The sequence below is a fragment of the Cicer arietinum genome, chromosome 1 (assembly GCF_000331145.2).
Source record: "Cicer arietinum cultivar CDC Frontier isolate Library 1 chromosome 1, Cicar.CDCFrontier_v2.0, whole genome shotgun sequence".
NCBI lineage: Eukaryota > Viridiplantae > Streptophyta > Magnoliopsida > Fabales > Fabaceae > Cicer > Cicer arietinum.
In genome coordinates this window covers 1,427,925-1,446,915 of record NC_021160.2, presented here as the reverse complement: position 1 = coordinate 1,446,915, position 18,991 = coordinate 1,427,925, and the positions used below count along the sequence as shown (strand labels likewise).

General features: G+C 31.4%; 2 protein-coding genes and 1 long non-coding RNA gene across 5 annotated transcripts; 2 read left to right on the top strand and 1 right to left on the bottom strand.

The window, feature by feature from the left end:
• Window positions 1–3,401: 3,401 nt before the first annotated feature.
• LOC101503427 (uncharacterized) lies at window positions 3,402–4,515 on the top strand. Its single transcript, XR_189261.4, has 3 exons — window positions 3,402–3,603; window positions 3,792–3,885; window positions 4,287–4,515. It is a non-coding gene; the product is annotated as an uncharacterized lncRNA (long non-coding RNA).
• Window positions 4,516–8,611: 4,096 nt separating this feature from the next.
• On the top strand, window positions 8,612–11,139 carry LOC101502682 (transcription factor GTE7-like). Of its 3 annotated transcripts, none has more exons than XR_189260.4 (4): window positions 8,612–10,169; window positions 10,280–10,502; window positions 10,592–10,772; window positions 10,882–11,139. XR_189260.4 is itself a non-coding variant. In XM_004485576.4 (4 exons), the coding sequence occupies exons 1-3, from the start codon at window positions 8,850–8,852 to the stop codon at window positions 10,648–10,650; spliced, it is 1,602 nt and encodes a 533-aa protein (XP_004485633.1). In that variant the 5' UTR covers window positions 8,612–8,849; the 3' UTR covers window positions 10,651–10,686; window positions 10,882–11,139. The 3 variants fall into 3 exon arrangements, 1 of the variants encoding a protein (XP_004485633.1); XR_189259.4 differs by having other exon boundaries at window positions 10,592–10,787; XM_004485576.4 differs by having other exon boundaries at window positions 10,592–10,686.
• A 143-nt stretch (window positions 11,140–11,282) lies between these two features.
• LOC101502379 (uncharacterized) lies at window positions 11,283–18,478 on the bottom strand. The gene is made up of 8 exons (XM_004485574.3): window positions 17,857–18,478; window positions 17,136–17,261; window positions 16,853–17,050; window positions 16,083–16,310; window positions 14,871–15,995; window positions 13,805–14,092; window positions 12,681–13,125; window positions 11,283–12,461 (listed from the first exon to the last, which is right to left on the bottom strand). The coding sequence occupies exons 1-8, from the start codon at window positions 18,370–18,372 to the stop codon at window positions 11,614–11,616; spliced, it is 3,774 nt and encodes a 1,257-aa protein (XP_004485631.1). The 5' UTR covers window positions 18,373–18,478; the 3' UTR covers window positions 11,283–11,613.
• Window positions 18,479–18,991: the final 513 nt, after the last annotated feature.

The window sequence follows — 18,991 nt, the reverse complement described above, 5'->3', positions numbered from 1 at the left end:
TTTATACTTATTTATTTTATCAATTATCATTGAAATGCACCCATTTTTTGCTGTAAAAAAACTAGTTAAAATATTAGCTATCGTTATTCGAGTAAAAATAAATAAAGATTTGTATGTTTTAACCAAAAATAAATAAAAGAAATTCAATGAACTTAATTAATTATAACAGTGAAAAAATTTAAGAAAAATAATATCTAATATCCATAATACACAAGGATCTCAATAGTTTTGTAATAAAAACTGTAAAGATATTTGATATATTAAGTGTATATTTAAATCTGTAATATTTTATTTATTTACATTTAATATATATGAGTCTCGCCGTTAAATTTTTTAAAATAAAAAATCTTTAATAGTGTAATGTATATTATATTAAAAAAAACCTAAGTTTTCAGTAATTCAATAAAATGGTAAAACTTAAAAGATTTGATGTATAATTAAATATAACTTAAAAAGGTAATTATGTATATTGAATATAATAGAAAAGACCTATTCGAAAGAAAACACAATTAAAGGAATCGTTGCAAAAAATTGACGAAATTTAACGGATTGCAAATGTAATTTTGCATTATTATTGTTGTTGTTGTTGTTGTTATTATTATTATTATTATTATTATTATTATTATTATTATTATTATTATTATTATTATTATTATTATTATTATTATTATTATTATTATTATTATTTGCATTAACGCACCCACCAACACGTCTACTTTCTAATGCTGGTAAGTGGTAACCCTTGATTTTTATTTTGTTTTATTACTCCATGTTTAGATTAGATACATTAATTAAAGGCAACATTTCAAAATAAGGACTTATTAATAGTTGATGGTGGGCCTGAAATTAACTTATTTGTTTAACCAAAAACACATGAGGCTCTTCAATATTTTGGGTGTTTGTGTAACCAACAGTTGCATTATTGAAATTTAGAGCTACTTTCACATATAGTAATTGTAAGCATCATTTACCCAATCTGTGAGAATTTATTATCTCATAAGCTACTTCCATATACACAATTGTGGTAGTGATCAATTAATTCTCATTCAAAAAAGAAAAAATGTTCAATAGTAAGAGAAGTTATTGCACAAACGTACATATACAAAACTTCTTATTGTACTTTCCCTTATCACGATTCCTTCGTAAAAATAAGCATTTCTTTTTTGTTTTAAAATCAAACCTTTCTCAAATACAAATGAACTATATTTTTTGGATTTTGCTGTTATAAATTCAATAACTTATTTTAAATAATAAAGTGAATAATATCAATTAATTAAATAAATATTTCATATTATATTTATATAATTAGTATGATATCAAATTTATTCACTTTATCAATTTTTTATTTTAGATTAGTCAAATTTCTCTCTTTTTCAACTTTTTTTAAAGACAAACGTAAATAAATTAATAACTACATTGATTTTTACGAATATAAACTCAACTTTTTTCTTAAAATTCCTTCAACATCTTTAATTCACCCACGAAAATACATATACATCTATTTTCTAAAATTTGAAGTGTAGTCTTATATGATGCAATATTCTTGATGTCATTATTATGTCATATAAGAGTGTTGTTCAAAAACTTCTAATCGAAAGCTATTGGATGTTTATTGTGAGCTAGTTTTGAAGGATCTATAACATCTCTACTTTAATTAGCGAGAATCATATGTCAGCTACTGTTTATTACCAATGGAAATTTTCTTGATTTTCTTGATGTCATTGAATGAAATGCTCTTATATTGGGATTTGAATTTGCTATACTCAGTAATGCACTCGTTTGTGTAGTTAGTATGTCCGTAGCCGTTGGATAGTGATCCGACGGTCTAGATTTTAAATTTAATTTTTTAATTTTTTAAAAATTATAATTAATATATATCATTTGACTTGATACATATTAGTCTTTCTCAAATTAGTTCTAGATGTTGTATTTATTAATAAACTTGACCACAAGAATCCATAACTAGATAAAGACATATTATACGCGGTATACCAATAATTAAAATATACTTGAAATTATAACAATTAATAATTCTTTTAAAAATTTAAGTTAAGAATGATCCGATAAAAAATTAAATATAAGTTGAATTTTAAGATACACAATTTTTTTTTAATCAACATAATTAAATTTGTCTCAATTGTAAAGATAAATAAATTTTTATTTCTGTAAAATAACGTTGTTGTCTTTGAAGTTTGAACTATAACGTATAATGAGAAAAGTTAAAGTGCTGATTCTTAACAATGTCAACCTCATCTACAATTATTAGATTACTCTGTGGTTCTTTTTCCCATAGGCATGCCATTCATCTAAAATATGAATTCACATTTTCCAGGAGAAACTCAAAGAAGGATCAATATATGTTAATTAATATATTCGTGTATAATGATTAAATAGTGACCTATGTAGCCATCCAATTTATAATTAATTAAATAAGTAGTAGTAATATTTGTTAGATTCTTAAATAATAACTTGACTTAACGTGATCACAAAGTTTGACATAAAGGTAGAAAAAAGTAAACGCGGTAATAGCGTGTGGCACTGTGGAAGGAATATATTCGACCTTTAATTAAGTTTATATTACCATAATTCCCACGCATCATGTGAGTGCTTTTTAGACTCAAAAATACTTTGTATTCACATGGAATTGCATGCCCCACTCTTTTTTTTAACCCTTTTTATATTTATTGCACACAAATGATAACAGAAGCTTCTAAAGAAAGAGAAGTTGCACAAGAGTATTCCATCCTTCAAATCAAGTTGTGTGGCAAAAAACAATGGTCAAACTTTTTACTCTTTTCCACAATAATGATGGCATTTACAAAATATTAATTAACAAAACACATCAATTAATTGATAATGCATGAATATTTATAGATTATTTTTAACTTTAATTTTCATGTAATGTGAGATTTTTTAGTTAATTAGAATAGTAAGTCTTTAGTCGAGATTAAAAAGTTAAAAAGTTTGATAATCTTTGTATGTGGCTTAAGTTTTTTTTCGGACGCACTGATAATAATAATGTGAGACTTAGTTAGTATATCATAACGAAAAATAATAAGTTTAGATAAGTATAAACTTATTTAACTTGAAATTTTAGTGAAAATTAAATTAATATAATATGTTTTAAATTTTAGAAATAAAGGTGTAGAAAGAAAAATATACTTATATTGTATCTTGGTTTTCTAAAACCAACCAATGTTCTTAGAAAAAAGATTTAAAAGACCAAATATATATCATATTGTTGAATTATTATTTTTCTTCTAAGAAGGTGGGGATGCATACACCTTTCCCAAAAGTAATAAAATATAAAAGAATACAAATAGCATCTAATATAGTGATAGTAAAGTTACATCCCAATTTCCAATTAATGTGTGAATTGAAATGAAATATAACTTCTGGATTTTTCTTCTTAATAATCTCCACTAGTTATATTCTCTCTGCCTTTTCGTGAAAGAATGTGTGCGTATATAACATATCAAACCCTGCATTCCAACGCCCAATATTACAAGTTCTGTTTTTCAACAAATATTTTGGGTTAAGAGTTTTGTTCTTGAATTGAAGAGATGAGTGAGATTAAATATGGCTATCCATATCCTGCTCAAGGTACATATATACATACTTCTCATACCTCAAATTATATTCTAAACATTTCTTAGCTTTTGAATTTCCTTTTTATGGCAATGAAAAATCATGCTTACTTTGTAGCAATTAATTGATCAATTTTTCCATTTGAAACATTGTGAAATTTCATTGTCAATTGTTACTGATTAGTTGTTGTGGGCCCCATACAGGCCCTTATCAAGGACCACCTCCGGTGGCCGCACCTCCGCCATACTATGCTGCTGCTCCACCACCTAAAAGAGAACCAGGTTTTCTTGAGGGATGGTAAGCAAAAAATAACATTAATTAAGAATGTATTTAAGATTTAATTTATATATACAATCAACTCTGAAATTATTAAAAATATTTAACTTTTTTTTTATCATGCACTTGAAAATTACCTATTGTTTGTTAAATTCTCCTTCTATATTAAGTAAGGTATTTGATTATTTTACACATGTTACAAAAAAATTATGAAATTATTCTTATTAAATAATACATTATTAATATTATCAATAGATAATAAAATATATTATATTGAAAATAATATAAATGATATTAATTAAATAAAATAATAGATAAAAAAATGCATTGAAAATTGAAAAAATATTTATTTTATGACAATTTATTTTAAGAGTGTTAATATATAGTTTTATTTTATTTTGTAATTTTGTGTTAATATGCAGCCTAGCAGCTTTGTGTTGCTGTTGCCTCTTGGACGAGTGTTGCTGTGACCCAACTATTATTTTTGCTACCTAATGCACTTCACCAAACTGGGAAATTTTACGCTATTAATTGTTGTAACTATATACTTGTATTTGAAAATTGTCATTGTATGAGTATGTAACCAATATTTGCTATTATTATTATATGGTAACTATTGTTTTAACTGAAATGAAAATTCCCTTTGTTATCTCCTTTTTCTTTTCATAATTATATAACCAAATGAAAAGACTCTGCAGACAGAAGGAAGCTTGGACCTTTGGTAAGGAACAAGGTTGGTGTGGGAAATTAAACTCAAATATTCTTTTACTTTTACCCCCTTCCTACTATATTTATACAAGAGTATCTTCTTTTCAACCATCTTTGAACGGACTTTATTTCTTTTATTTAATTGCTAAACAACAAAATTTATTGATGAATTTGGATCGATTTTATTCTTCAATAAAATATATAATTTAACTATTATGCAATGTTAGTGTAAATTTTACATTCTTAATATATCATAATTATTTATTTATATACATGATAAAGTTAAATATTTCGAATGATGTAAATATTATAATATATTGACAATATAAAAATTATTTATATAAAAAATGTATATGAATTAAATCATAATATATATATTAAAAAAAATATTTATGAACAAGGTCAAATAAAATTAAGCAACAACCTTACTCCTCCCAAATTGAAGATGTATTCACCAAATTCAAATGCTGAAATTTCGGTTCTAGTATCTCTAAAGTAAGGAAAACAACTTAAGAGTGGATCTTATCGCCTTGGCCTCAAAGAAGAAGATAATTAAATATAGCTGGAGGTTACATACTTTTTAATTTAAGACTTCAAAATCTCATTTTTGTTTATCATATACGTTAAGGATTCTACGTTAGAAATGTGTTTATAAGTTGGAATTATCATTACCTTTCAAGTTAATTTTGTAGATATATATTAGATCCAATTTAAATTTTAAAATAGTATCATATTGTATTCAAAATTTGTTAAACCATCTCCTACATATTAGTCCTGTATATAAGAAGAGATGATAATACCTTTAGATGAAATGTGACTTAAAAATTGTATTGATAACTGAGAATGATATGCCTCTTTATAAATCAATTTTATAAGATTATGTTTTTGCCAAAATTCAATTTGTTAGAATTATAAAACCTTTGCTTGTCTTCAAATGATTATGAGTATACATGAATGGGGCCCTTGCAACACAAGAATATATCTTTGTCGATGGTTTATCTACTAGAAATAAAATTGTTTTAAGCACACAAGGAATATTAAATTCCAATATGCACTTTGAACTTGACCTCCGTTGTTTACCAACAAAAAATTTGAACGCACTCTGGTAATAAAAATTAAAAAAATTATTTGAATTATTTATTTTTAGAAATTGTTTTGTAAAATTATTTTTAATATTATATATTTTTAAATTAAAAAAATAAAATAGATAAATAATTTTTTATTTTTTTTTCAGTTATCTAGTTAAAAACTGTTTTATAAATTACAGTTACCAAATATATATTTTTTTTAAATTTTCTTTTTAAAGTTAACAATTTATTTATAAAATAATTTTTAAAAATTATAAAATAAAATACAATCAAATAAGCCTTTAATTTTTAATATTTGAACTCTAATATTCTATTTTGAGTTTTTTTAAGGTCTCTTAGTTCTTTAACTCCGATACATACATGGAACAATAAATTTTAAGTCTAAGTTGATTAACGTTGACAAACTTCTCACACTTCAATGGCAGATTTCTCTAACAATTTTAAATGTTTGATCATTAAGGCTACAAATAATTGTATACATTTAAAACAAATTATAGTGTGCACATTTACATTAGTGTTAATGGCAAGATTTTTAAGAGAAATTTCGACACCTCATAGAAATATTACAACATAACATAACTAAAAAGACAAGTCACGTGAGAGAAAGGACAAAAGGGGAGTGTCAACAAGATTTTAAAGAGGATGTTGACAAGATTTTAAAGGAAAATATTGGCAAGATTAGCAAGATGAATATATAAGAGAAAAATGTTACAAGTCGTTTTTTTAAATATTACACAACGTTTTTAAGTGTTGTTTATTTTAACATTATTAAAGATATAGACAATATTATTTAAAAATAAAAAGTATTATCTAAATGTAACATATAACAACGTTTTTAAAATAAAAAATTATCTAACAATAACTCATAGTAGCGCTTTTGTTATAAAATATTGTAAAAGATCAACTTTTGATATCACTTTTTTAGTATAAACATTGTCTAATAGCCCTATTAAAGGACAACCAATATCTACAATCTAGCTTATATCTTAAGCCAACAAATTTTTTTAGAAAACAAACAAGGCTAAGACTTTATTTAAAAGTTTATTTAGTTAAAAATTTCAAATTACAAACTATAATAAAAAAAATTATTACAATTTTATTATATATTAAATTTTGAATTTTACGGACCACAATAATATATTTAAATGAATTATTATAAAATATAATAATAGATTTGGTGTTAATAAAATCAAATTATTTAAAATTTTAAGTTAAATGTTAAAAGATATTTTTAATATTATTCATTTATCAAATTTATTAAATTATTCAAAGATATCTTTCATTATTTATTTTAAAGATGTTAATATGGGAAGACTTTTAAGTAGATTAGTTTATATTAGATATTTTAAAAGTCTTACTAGTGTCTAAAAAAGTATATGACATACCACAAATAAGACACGTGTATTAATTTTTTTATAGATCAAAACTCAAGTATTGTAAAATCTAATTCGACATAACCTAATTGCAATCCTAAATATAATATAAATTTTCAGTGCAAAAACAATAATTGATTTAAAGTAGTTTGTTAGGTGAAATGGTCTTAAGATTCTAAAAAGAGTAATAAAGTTATAATTCTTCAATTTTTTAGTGAAAAAGTTTGATTTATAACGATACACATAAATTTTTTAAGATATTGATAAAATACTTTTGTTTAACAAAATTATCAATTTAAATTAATAGAGTACGTATAAATGATATAAATTCAAATTCCTTCAAATAAAAAAAGATGAATCGATGAACAAATTTATAACATTTACGTTAATAGTATAAAACGATAATGTTGCACTCACATGATAAACTTACAAAAAAAATAATGTCATTGATGGTACCAAATAAACATTGATTGAATTACAATGAATCGAAATTGATATCATAATTTGAATCAAACAAACACTGCATCAAAATGAAAATAAAAAAAAATTTCGCATTGAGATGACGAACTTAAAAATAAATGAAAAAATATTTAATTTTTGTATTTATTAAAAACCAGCTTTTTATTCTTTTGACATACATCCAAAATATAATTTTTTTAAATGTAAGCTTTTATGTCAAAAACAAAATAATTTTGATGGCTTTCAAATATCAAAAGAACAAAAATTAACTAAATATAAAATACAGAAAATAAATAGTAGATAAAAATTGACTTGAGAGTAAAGTGGAGTATTAAGAAGTGGAGTGATAAAAATAGGCCCACGTTTCGATCCATTCTTTCCTAAATGTTGAAAAACCAATTTTTTTTTAAAATCCTTCATTTCGAGATACATCCAATTATTCACCAATTATATGTACAGTTTTGAACCAAATTATCCAAACACATCAATAATGCTTAGTATTTTACAATTTTTTATTCAATTTGCAAATTTTTATTTTGATTAGTTTGAATTTGAACATATCTACCATTAATTAGGGTGAATTTATTTTTGCCTTGCAAAATTTATTGTATGAAAAGAAAAAAGGCCATACTTGGGGAATAGAAGAACCAGAACCGGAAAGAAGAAAGAAAAAAACCAGAACCGGCCCTCCTGTAAATTATAATGTTCTTTTACCGAACTACCCTTCAAACAGACACGGGTTTTCCTCGTAGTCACGCGCTGCGCGTTACATTCTATCCCACATCCCAGAAACCGCCTCCATCCACGTCATCAACGTGGGCCCGTACCACTGTCAAAACCCTAAATGAACGACACATTCACCCGAAATTTACTTCAAACTCAAATCCAAATCAAAACACCACCTCACCTCCTCCATTACCCATCTCAGATTCTTACACGTGTTAATAAATAAAAATCACCACCGTCCGTGCCAGATCTTACGGTCAGTTCACAGTACTACCCAAAAATAAACACTATCCGTTGGATCAAGGACCTATAACGAATCAACGGCTTAAGAAGCTTCCCGAAGCAACCACGGGCAGATCTCATCCCCTTTAAGAACCGGCTCTAGCCTCCTCTTCTTCCTCGCTCATTTCAAACCCTAAAAGGTTACACTTTTCATTTTTGGGGTTTTTTCATTCGTCCTTGAAGCTGTGATTCCATCGCCGGCGCGTGGAAACTTTTAACGGCGCGTGTATATCAATTTAGCGCGTAATATTTAGTGTATAGCTCATTTATGCTTTGTTCAATCCACATTTGCAAATTCATGCAAGAACTTCGCCGGAATTTCACCGGAAGGCCGTGATTTTGCCCTTCTATGGCTTCCGCCGTCTTATCCAACAGAAACGAACCTAATTGGCCACAGCATAGAGGTGGAGGAGCAGGATTCATGGGAAAAGTACCTTTCTCTAACTCTAACCCTAACCCTAATTCGAACTCTAAACCTAAATTAGCGAACAGTAAGAGAACTCAATCCGCGTCCGATGATGCTTCCTCCATCAACCGTCGAACAAATGACGTGAATCAATCTCAATTTGTCACCTTCAACGTGGCGTCGTACTCGAAGAAGGAGCTGAACGACCTCAAAAAACGCCTCCATTCAGAGCTTGAACAGATTCGTAAACTAAAGAATCGAATTGAGTCTACCGAGTTTCAACCACAGAAGAAAACAACGAGCAAGAAGATTTCCGGTAACAAGCGTCCCTTGCCGTTGTATCCGACGAAGGATTTCAATCAGTCAAATTTTGATGTTGAGGAGTTGATGAAGGGTTGCGCTCGGGTTTTGCAGAAACTGATGAAACACAGAATGGGATTTGTGTTCAATGATCCCGTTGATGTGGTCAAAATGGAACTTTACGATTACCATGATATAATCAAGCAACCAATGGATCTAGGTACGGTGCAGTCGAAACTCTTGGAGAATATTTACAAATCGCCGGCGGAATTTGCTTCTGATATTCGATTAACTTTCAACAATGCACTGACATATAACCCTAAAGGTCACATGGTGAACGACTGGGCAGGACAACTCCTTGTTAAATTCGAAGCTATGTATCGTCCTATACATGAGAAATATGAAAATTTGCTGAAACATGATCGCGAATTTGAAGTGGAATTGCAGGGTAGTTCTTGGAACCATGTTGAACCAGAGAGGGTTATGAAGAAGAAAGAGAATCCAATTCCTCCTCCAAAATTGCAACAACAACCACCAGAGCCTCCTCTCCCTCCTGCAAGTTCTTCCAAACCTCTGATAGAACCTCCATTATTGCAGTCTCCGGTTCGCACCCCGTCCCCAGTGCGAGCTCTTCCAGTGAAGCCTTTGAAGCAGCCGAAACCGAAGGCCAAGGATCCCAACAAGAGAGATATGAGTCTTGAGGAGAAACAGAAATTGGGAATTGGGTTGCAGAGTTTGCCACCGGAGAAAATGGAACAGGTTGTGCAGATTATAAGGAAGAGGAATGGGCATTTGGAACAGGATGGAGATGAGATAGAGCTAGATATTGAAGCTGTTGATACCGAGACCCTTTGGGAACTGGATCGATTAGTTACTAATTGGAAGAAGATGATGAGCAAGATTAAGCGGCAAGCACTGTTGGACAATGTGATTAACAATGTGGTTTCAAACAAAGACAATGGGGTAAGTGATCTCCTAGTGAATTATTTTTCTATATAATGGGTTTGCTTTCTTACTTAGATGCTAATTTTGCTCTTAGATACTAATTTTGCTGTTTTGTGTTAATTTGACAGGAAGTGCCGACTAGTGAGAAGGTTGATGAGGTGCCACCTGTTGAGGTAAAGAAGCCCAAGAGAGTAGAAACAGGTGATGAGGATGTTGACATTGGGGACGACATGCCAATGAGCGTGTTTCCTCCTGTGGAGATTGAGAAAGATAAAGATGGCGTTGGAGGTCATGCAAGTAGTAGTTCTAGTAGCTCAAGCAGTTCAGGCAGTGATTCCTCATCATCAAGTGGTATATATTGTTCTGTTTCTAGCAGGCCTTATTTTTGGATTAAACTGTTTTCCTAGGAAGAAAATATTGAAGTTAAATTGCTATTGCAGATTCGGATTCAGGGAGTTCCTCAGGGAGTGATTCTGAAGCAGACAATGGACACTCGTAGCAGCTGAGGCTTTTGGAAACTAATGTGTCAAGCAAGGTGAGTGTGGGTATGCAGATGAAGAATGTGTTTTTGCTTCACTAAATATACCCTTGAGGGTTTACGTCTTTAATTGCATGGACGAGGTATATGTCCATTAGGTACTTGGGTTCTACGTTGGACTATGTATTTTGTATTGAATACTTTGCAGATGGAGGGATGATATACTAATTTGTGCTTGCCTTTTATTTTCAGGTGTTGTGACCATTGTTTGTTGGTTCAGTATGGAAGCAGGGGAGTGGATTGTGGTGATGTGGTAACTGCTCGAGTAGATGCTGTGGCGTAGATGTAAAAATGAAAGCCAAACAGAAACAGTAGACCAGAAAGTAGACTGAAAGGATTAGGAATAGAATGGAGAATTAGTGTTTTTTTTATTATTTCTAGTTTATAACATGTACACATTACTAAAGTAAATAGATGGGTTATCCTAATTGAAGAAGCCCTTTTTGTGCATCTATTTTTCCTTGTACACATTGAAAATATGGTGACCGTTAATCAATTAAAAGGCCAACTTTTTCTCATTGTATGTAAGCAGGTTTTACATAACAAAACCCGAATTAAAACATCATTTGGAAAGAAAACATTTTTCCAACTAATGACACCAACAAATCTTCCAAAGTAAATAATAATGGAGAAAAAGAATTCGGAAACAATATAAAATCAAATTGTTCACAGAAAAACAAACAAAAGTTCTACCAAAATTTTCCCTTGCAATCGGATAAAATAAGTTCTTAAATGAATTTGGAACTAGTGCTGCATTAAAAGTTTTACAAAATTTCCTCTTCCAAAAGCTTATATAAATGTTTAGGTTCATTGCTCGTTCAAAAGCTCGCTAACTCCAACTTGTATTGGTTGGTCTGTCTAGTGCGGGGAGTAGCACGAACCTCTTTAAACAGTCAGTAGCAGCAAAATCCTAAATGCCCTAGTTCATTTTTCCAGCTTCTTCAAAGAGACGAATTTATCACCAAGTTGTGCCTCGAGTGCAGCTTGAGTATCAGGTTCCAAAGTTTTAAGAAGATACTTGGTGAGTTTGTGCTTAGACAATATCTCAAAGACCTTGACACAAAACTTGTGTACCTCTGTCTTTCTAGCTGGTTTGCTCGGCATATTTGTCACCAACTCTTTCATAACATGGGAGAGTTTATCCAAATTATTTTTAACAATCTTTTTCAATGGATTCTGGCCTTCACCACTCCCAGTTGCTAGTGTCTTCAATATTTCCATTACCAAATCAAGTGCTTTGACTCGCCGAAAGTCTGACTTGGCACTTCCACATCTTTCCAAAATAAACCCAAGTACAGCATGGCCAATCCATGGCCTTCTGCGAAATATTTCTTTTAAAAATCCAGCTTTGATTTGAGACTTTTTACTGTCAAAATAATCTACCAATGTTTTCTCGAAAATTTGAACAATGCCCTGCAGTTCGGACTCTGAGAAATTTCTTGAATCAACAATTTTCAAAATCCAAAAAGTTGAAGTTTGGGGAAAGGATGAAACCATTTTCTGTCTATTCAAGGCAGCTGACTGCTTTGAGGGGTTAGATGCAGACTTTTGCTTTCTAAATGGTTTTGAAGCTAATTTCAAATTTCTCTCTAACAGAGATTCAAGTGTGGATAATTGGACTCCATCACCCTTTGGATAATCTTTTGCTTTAAATATTTGCTTTTGCAATATTCCCCATATTCGCTGACTGAGCTGCTCACTAACTTCTGCAGTATGTGGGTTAACAAAGGCCCGAGCCAAATGCGAGAACACCGTAAGAACCTGAGGCTTACCTGTATAACATCAAAAGACACAACGAGACAAAGTTAGAAATATCTAGTTATAAATTATAAAGGTGTCACGAAGTCATGGATGAAGATAACACATCAAACTAGTAAATTACACACAATTTATGAAACAGAATTTTTTATTCAGAGAAATATTTTCTTTTTACACAATCTGTTTTGTAATGTGTAACATGAAAAAATATGGCGTAAGTGTTGTATACTTGCCTGGATTTTCATGAAGGAAAATTTCCAACAATGAAAGGATGCGGAGTTTGAACAACAAAAGCTGCGAATGAGCAGTTTCACTTCCGGCCTGATTTTTCTTCTCTTTGAAAATCTGAGCAAGATATGTATCCATCCTGAACATGGCATCATCATCCATTCCACTATCTGAATCATCAGAATCTTCTGGATGGTCCAGACTAGTTTCCTCTGCATCAACTACAGACTCAGAGTCATCTGTCAGCCCATCACTCTCACCTGTTTCACCCGTCTCAGCTTGATCAATTTCTTCATCTTCAATATTGATGAAGTCTTCGTCTTCATCATCGTCATCTTCATCAGCACTACCTGCATCTGGATGTCTTGCAGGTTTTAAATTTTTCTTTATGACTCGCAACATCCGCATCAGTCCATCATCGGTGACATCATTACAAAAATATTTGAACACCTACATAGAGAATAAGTTTTAGATAAATAAAAACTACAATACAATACATAAACCATATTGTATAGGTCAAGTTTAAATTGGGAGTACAATTGATCTATACTATGTCAAACAATTAATTATGAATCAATCTCAACAAATATATTTCATAACAAACAGGTAAATCACAAAGACAAACTGTCAAAATTACATTAGATAGCATGTTCATCTAATCATACCATTTATTCAATTAAGGTTTCCATTATTTAGATGACAAGAAAATACAACGCAAGCATAAATGTAGAGGTTTAAAAATAACTGAAAGTACAAGGCCCAAAATTATCAAGAAGCTCACAACTGGAACTGAAGTGAAAAAAAGAATGATGCATTAGTAAATTACAATGTCCTTCCAGTGCCAACCCTTGCGGAAAAAGGTGTTTTAAAATGTCCATGAAACAGGTAAAATTTAGAGTGCAACGCTAGCTCGGTTAAACATGGATGGGTAATTATGTCAAACTAAAGAACTCCAATTGGCTTGAACTAAACCAAACAAAAACATATACTTCCTAGATGCATATTTATGTATCCAGTCAATGCAGTGCTAAGTTGCCACATATTGGCATACACTGACATCTAACCATATGGTACTGTAATCTACAATTATAATTATGCAATTATAGTCCAACACATTTTTCATTATAACCTGATCAATAGCAGATCGCATAGGAGCTGATGACTGGGGAAGTAGAGAGAGCAATGTATCCACAAGAACATCCATCAATTCAGGTGCATCATCAGCCTCTGCATCATCATCTCCAGAGGACTCGGGAATATCAGAAGTAGAAAATGCTTTCTTACAACAGATGATGAGTTCAGACGCAGCTTCTGAGTACTCCCTTGGAACAAGAAGCACTTGTAAGAGCAACTGGATAAGCAAGTATCTCAGTGCATGCAACTTATTTGCATTAGCACCGCCGTCGTGGCTCCTTTCCTGCTTATATCATTACCACAAAGATTGAAACATCAGCATCAATAACAAATAACAATAAATAAAATTATAATACAGTTGACGTAATTCAACTAGAAAATGAATTCAGTGGTATAAAGTAAAATCAATAATGATATGCCTATATAACAAGAAAAGCTTGGTACTTTTAAACTGGTAGAAAAGTATAATCAAGATGTAAATAACAGGATACTGTTTTCCTTAATAATGCAGAGAGTCGTCATTATATAATCAGATAATCAACATGAATGTATACAGAGGTCAATACATACACCAAGGATCGTTATACAAACTTATACATGCAAATGCCACTTGAATAGCTATCAAAGCATCAAAAGAGACATCATGATGCACCTGAGTGATCATGTTTCTTTGTTTTTGTTAATCAAGCAGAACAACAAACCATCCATGTTAAACCCGGAATTGGATCACATAAACCATGTGAGTTCCAAGAAAAAGCATAATAATATCTTAGACACTTCGTATTCTTAACTTGTCAAGTGAAAGTGAACACAAGCAGCCGACATTTTGAAAGTAACAAGTACTAGAAGAAGAAAAATATTAAACATATAAATAATTTTTAAAACAAATAAAACAAGAAACACTAAATTGAAAAACTCTTAAAAATAAGGTCACAAAACCATAAGTATAAATGATAATAGTTAGTTCCAAATCCAAATAGAGGAGTTGAAGGTATCTTAACTGGAAAAGGAACATAGTCAGTTTACGTCAAGTATCAATAATAGGTGCAAAGCATAATTACCTCTCGAGATAATTTAGTTTCCATTGCTTGCAAATTTTTCATTGCTTTTTCATCCTCGTCGTCTAAAGTTCGGAAGAGGGAAACTGAAGGAATATTGCATAAGGTGCTGAAGAACTTCATGAAGTACGAACCTAGATCATTAGGCTCAAGGCCATTAGACAAAGGATGTGAGCCCTCTCCCTTATGAGCATTTGCCAACAACAACTGCAGCTGTTCGATACACATCTTGCAAAGTGCATTTGATGTGGGAGATTTAGGCCACCTGAATTTCTCGTCTAACTCAAATGAAGTAACTTCAGTGCCAAGAGATGCAGTGCACAGACCCTGAACAGCCATAAATTTCAATATTTCTTTTTGGACACGAAACTTCTCCTCCTGATCCAGCTTTAAGAATTTCAAAATACCAGGAAGGGATTCTATAACCCAACTCTTCAAAAAGTCAGAATTCCCATTTTGCCTAGGAGAACCCTTATCCTCAATAGAGCCTACTTCAGAATTTTCATCTGTTGTTTGACTCTGGTCTGAAGGTTCCTCAGACACATTATCTTCGTTCACAAACAGGTTCATCAAGTTCTGAATGAAAAGCATGCAACCAGGTTCCGTTTTGAACTGTGACATCAAATTTTTAACATGTTTTGTCCTTGTGATAGAATCAAATTTTCCATTGCTGTGCTTCTGTATAGCCACTATAACAGCAACTCTTCTGACATCATCGTCCCCCACCCATTCAGACAATTGTTTGAGAAAATGTTGTCCAACTTTATACAGCCATGTGTTATTTGTTGATAGTATATCCATCAGGCACTGAACAACTTTGTTTGACAGAACAACAGGAACTAAAGATGCAGACAGATTTTGAAGAAGAAGCAACATAACATCAAAAGCTAAGTGTTTGCGGTCATGAGATGAGAAGAGAAGGGATCCTTCAACAATTATTTCACAAAAAGATTTAAGATTCTTTGCAATTTCTTCATCAGAAGAGCAAGATTTCTTACTCTTCTTATGTTTCTTTAATGAATTTGAAGCTGATGCCGCATCTTCCAATTGTGGAACAGTATTAGGTATAAGGATATTTATCAAAACAGGCCAGATACTGTGAATGCGGGGCTGACAGAAGGTTGATTCCTGCAATATTTGGAAAATAGATAAGAATCATTTATTTCTATATGTGAAGTAGTATCAGTCACAAATAGAGGAAGGAACATAATCTACCTTCAAACAATTACTCAGGAACAACAGGTGATCAGCAGAGAAAAGCTGGCTAGAGCTGAACGGATTTGGCAGTAATTTTCCATAGATGGGGCTGTCAGCAGAAATTTTCTCTCGAATTTTTAAAGCAAGGAATAGAGCATCAGGGTTTCCTGCTTCTGCAGCAGATCCAAACCACTCTTGGAGTCCAGGAGCTTCAATAACATGACTCACTATTGCTTCAACAGGCAACTACAAATGATAGTAAAAACAAAATAATAAATAATAGACTTGAAGTAACTTTATTAGGTTAAACATATGGCTCGAAGAAATATGCAGTTAGTCTCAAAGTTCAGCAATGATCAAATGAGAAAGTGAATGGTACGTATGGAAATCTTTAATAGCCAAAAAAAAAAGGGAATAGTATGAAAACTAGCATAACATCGTCAAAAAAGACAACAATCAGATCTAGCAATGTAATTATAATCCAACGAAGAGCTCCACCAAAACATCCCATAAGTCAAAAAAGGCCTTTCAAATGACTAATGATCACAACTAAATTTACTAGGATGCAAATAAATAATGGCTGTAGATAATTATCATCCACAAGTTTTTGCATGTGTACCCTCATTAGGGGAAAAGGCAAAAAAAAAAACATTTAAAGGATTGTAGATAAAGAGTGGACATGCCTATAACGAAACCCATTAAAATCCAAAGCCAATCACACCATAGTGGGAAACAGACTTGAGATTTAGAACCGAACATGCAAAGGGTAACATTCCTTAGATACAAACCTTTTCAATCGAGTCTAAAATTATTGAGACAACAGGCTCTTGCAAGTACCGCTTCTTATTTGCAAGGGAGATAAGTGTACCAACAAATTCTTTGATGTATGGAGTATTTTTATCCAAACTCCATTCGTAGATAAGTCTTCCTGATCGAGCCAGAGCACCATAAGCGAATAAGCGGCCCAGAAGACAATCTTTGGCTTCCTGCAATAAAACAACAAATACACTAGTACCCAACAACCTGACGATTTAACCAAAATAAAATAATTAAGTAATCAAAATATTATACCTGACCCTTCATTGATGAAGTTACTTCCAATAAATCAACTATGAGTTTAAGAAACGAGTCAACTCTGATTTTGTGGATAGCATTGACTAAAACTGTTAAACCTAAAGCAAAACCTTGTCGCGCACACTGCAAAATAGCAACAAAAAACATCATCTTAGCAACAACTCAGTTGCAAGTTTAACAACAACAATGAACAGGGTTTACTAACAATGAGACAGACTTACAGAAAATAAATAAAACAAAAAAGGTTACAATACAACAAGCCATAGTAAAACATTAATTATAGAATTGGCACCACACACACAAACATATATCATAATTTAAGGACGCAACAAGCCTTAGTAAAACACTGATTATAGAGTACTTAAGCTATGACTCAACTGACAAATGCTGATATTGTTAGATTGGACATCTTGTTCCAGCCGAAACCTAAACTTGGGACCTCACAGTTAATTATTAATAATGGTAGAATTTATAATCTTTTCTAAGATTGAAAAAACAACTGATTATAGCATAATAAACGCATCATAATTTAAAGATTCAAGCCACGTAAGTGTATAAATTGGCCCAGTGCAAACTAGTGCTCCTAAAACTACAATAAGTAACCATAGCATAGCAAAAGTAATTTAAAATCAAACTAATACTGAAAAATTATATTGGAATTAGAAAACAAAAAGAAACATTACAATAAAAGAATCAAAGAGAACACAAATAAACAAACCTCTCGGGAAGAAGAAACACCACGAATAAGCCTACGAATAGCATATCTAACAGAAGGTGCACATTCATCCAATCCATCATTTTTCTCAGCTTCAAGCTTAAAACCACCGTCACCAATCTCCTTATCCTCAACTCCAACATAGGCATTCTGAACTTCCTTCAACTCCGTCACCATTTGTTTAGCGGCGGCTTCTCTAGCCGATTCAGACGCAGCCGCCAAGTCCTTAAACACGCCAATGTGAAACTCCGGAAGTGAACCCCCGCCGCCACTGCTAGACAAATCAAGCGCAGGTTTGGGCTCCGAAGCTGCAGGTTCGGAATTCGATTTGGATTCAGCACCACGCCGCGTTTTGTCGAAAGCTTTTTTCTTCTTCTTAACCTCCATGGATTTGGTAGAAGTGTCGGTGGTGTTCTTAAGTTTCTTGTTGAGGGGTTCGTGAGAAGACTCATTGTTCGTGTTTTCGTGTTCGTCGGAAGCAGAAGCAGAGCTTCTTTTCTTCTTACCGCTAGAACCCATTGTGTGTGTGTGTGAGCGTTTGAGGAAGAAAAGTGTTAGGGTTTAGGTTAATAGAGGGTTGAAGGTTTTTTTTATTTGTGAAATAATAAACAGTAATATTAAGTAATTCTGATTCTGATATGAGAAAGATACAATAATATTTTATATAATGTGACCGAGATGCGCCTCTTCTGTGGGCTGCAATAGGTAACAAAAGCCCTAATACAACTCTATAACAGAGACGACCCAAGGCCCAGTATAAAGTGCATGGACAATTGGCTCATTATTTAAACCTTAAAGGTTGCTAATCCACCCTCACCTCACTACCTTAAATACAATATTGAAGGTTAGAATTTGATAATGTATTTAACTCGGTTTTATACTGTTTAAATTAAGATTCGATAAAAAATCAAAAATAGATAAACATAAAGATGGAATGCCCATTCGCTTTTAATCTCTACTCCGCATTTTGTCATTTTTGCTTAAACTTTCTAAAATACTTTCTTAGAAAATATAAAAGTTTAAAAAAAAATTCGTTATTTTTTAAATTATATATATATATATATATAAATCAAAATATTTGTTTTGGAAAATTTTGAGAAGTAAATTTATTTTTATTTTTTCATATGCATCGAAAAAA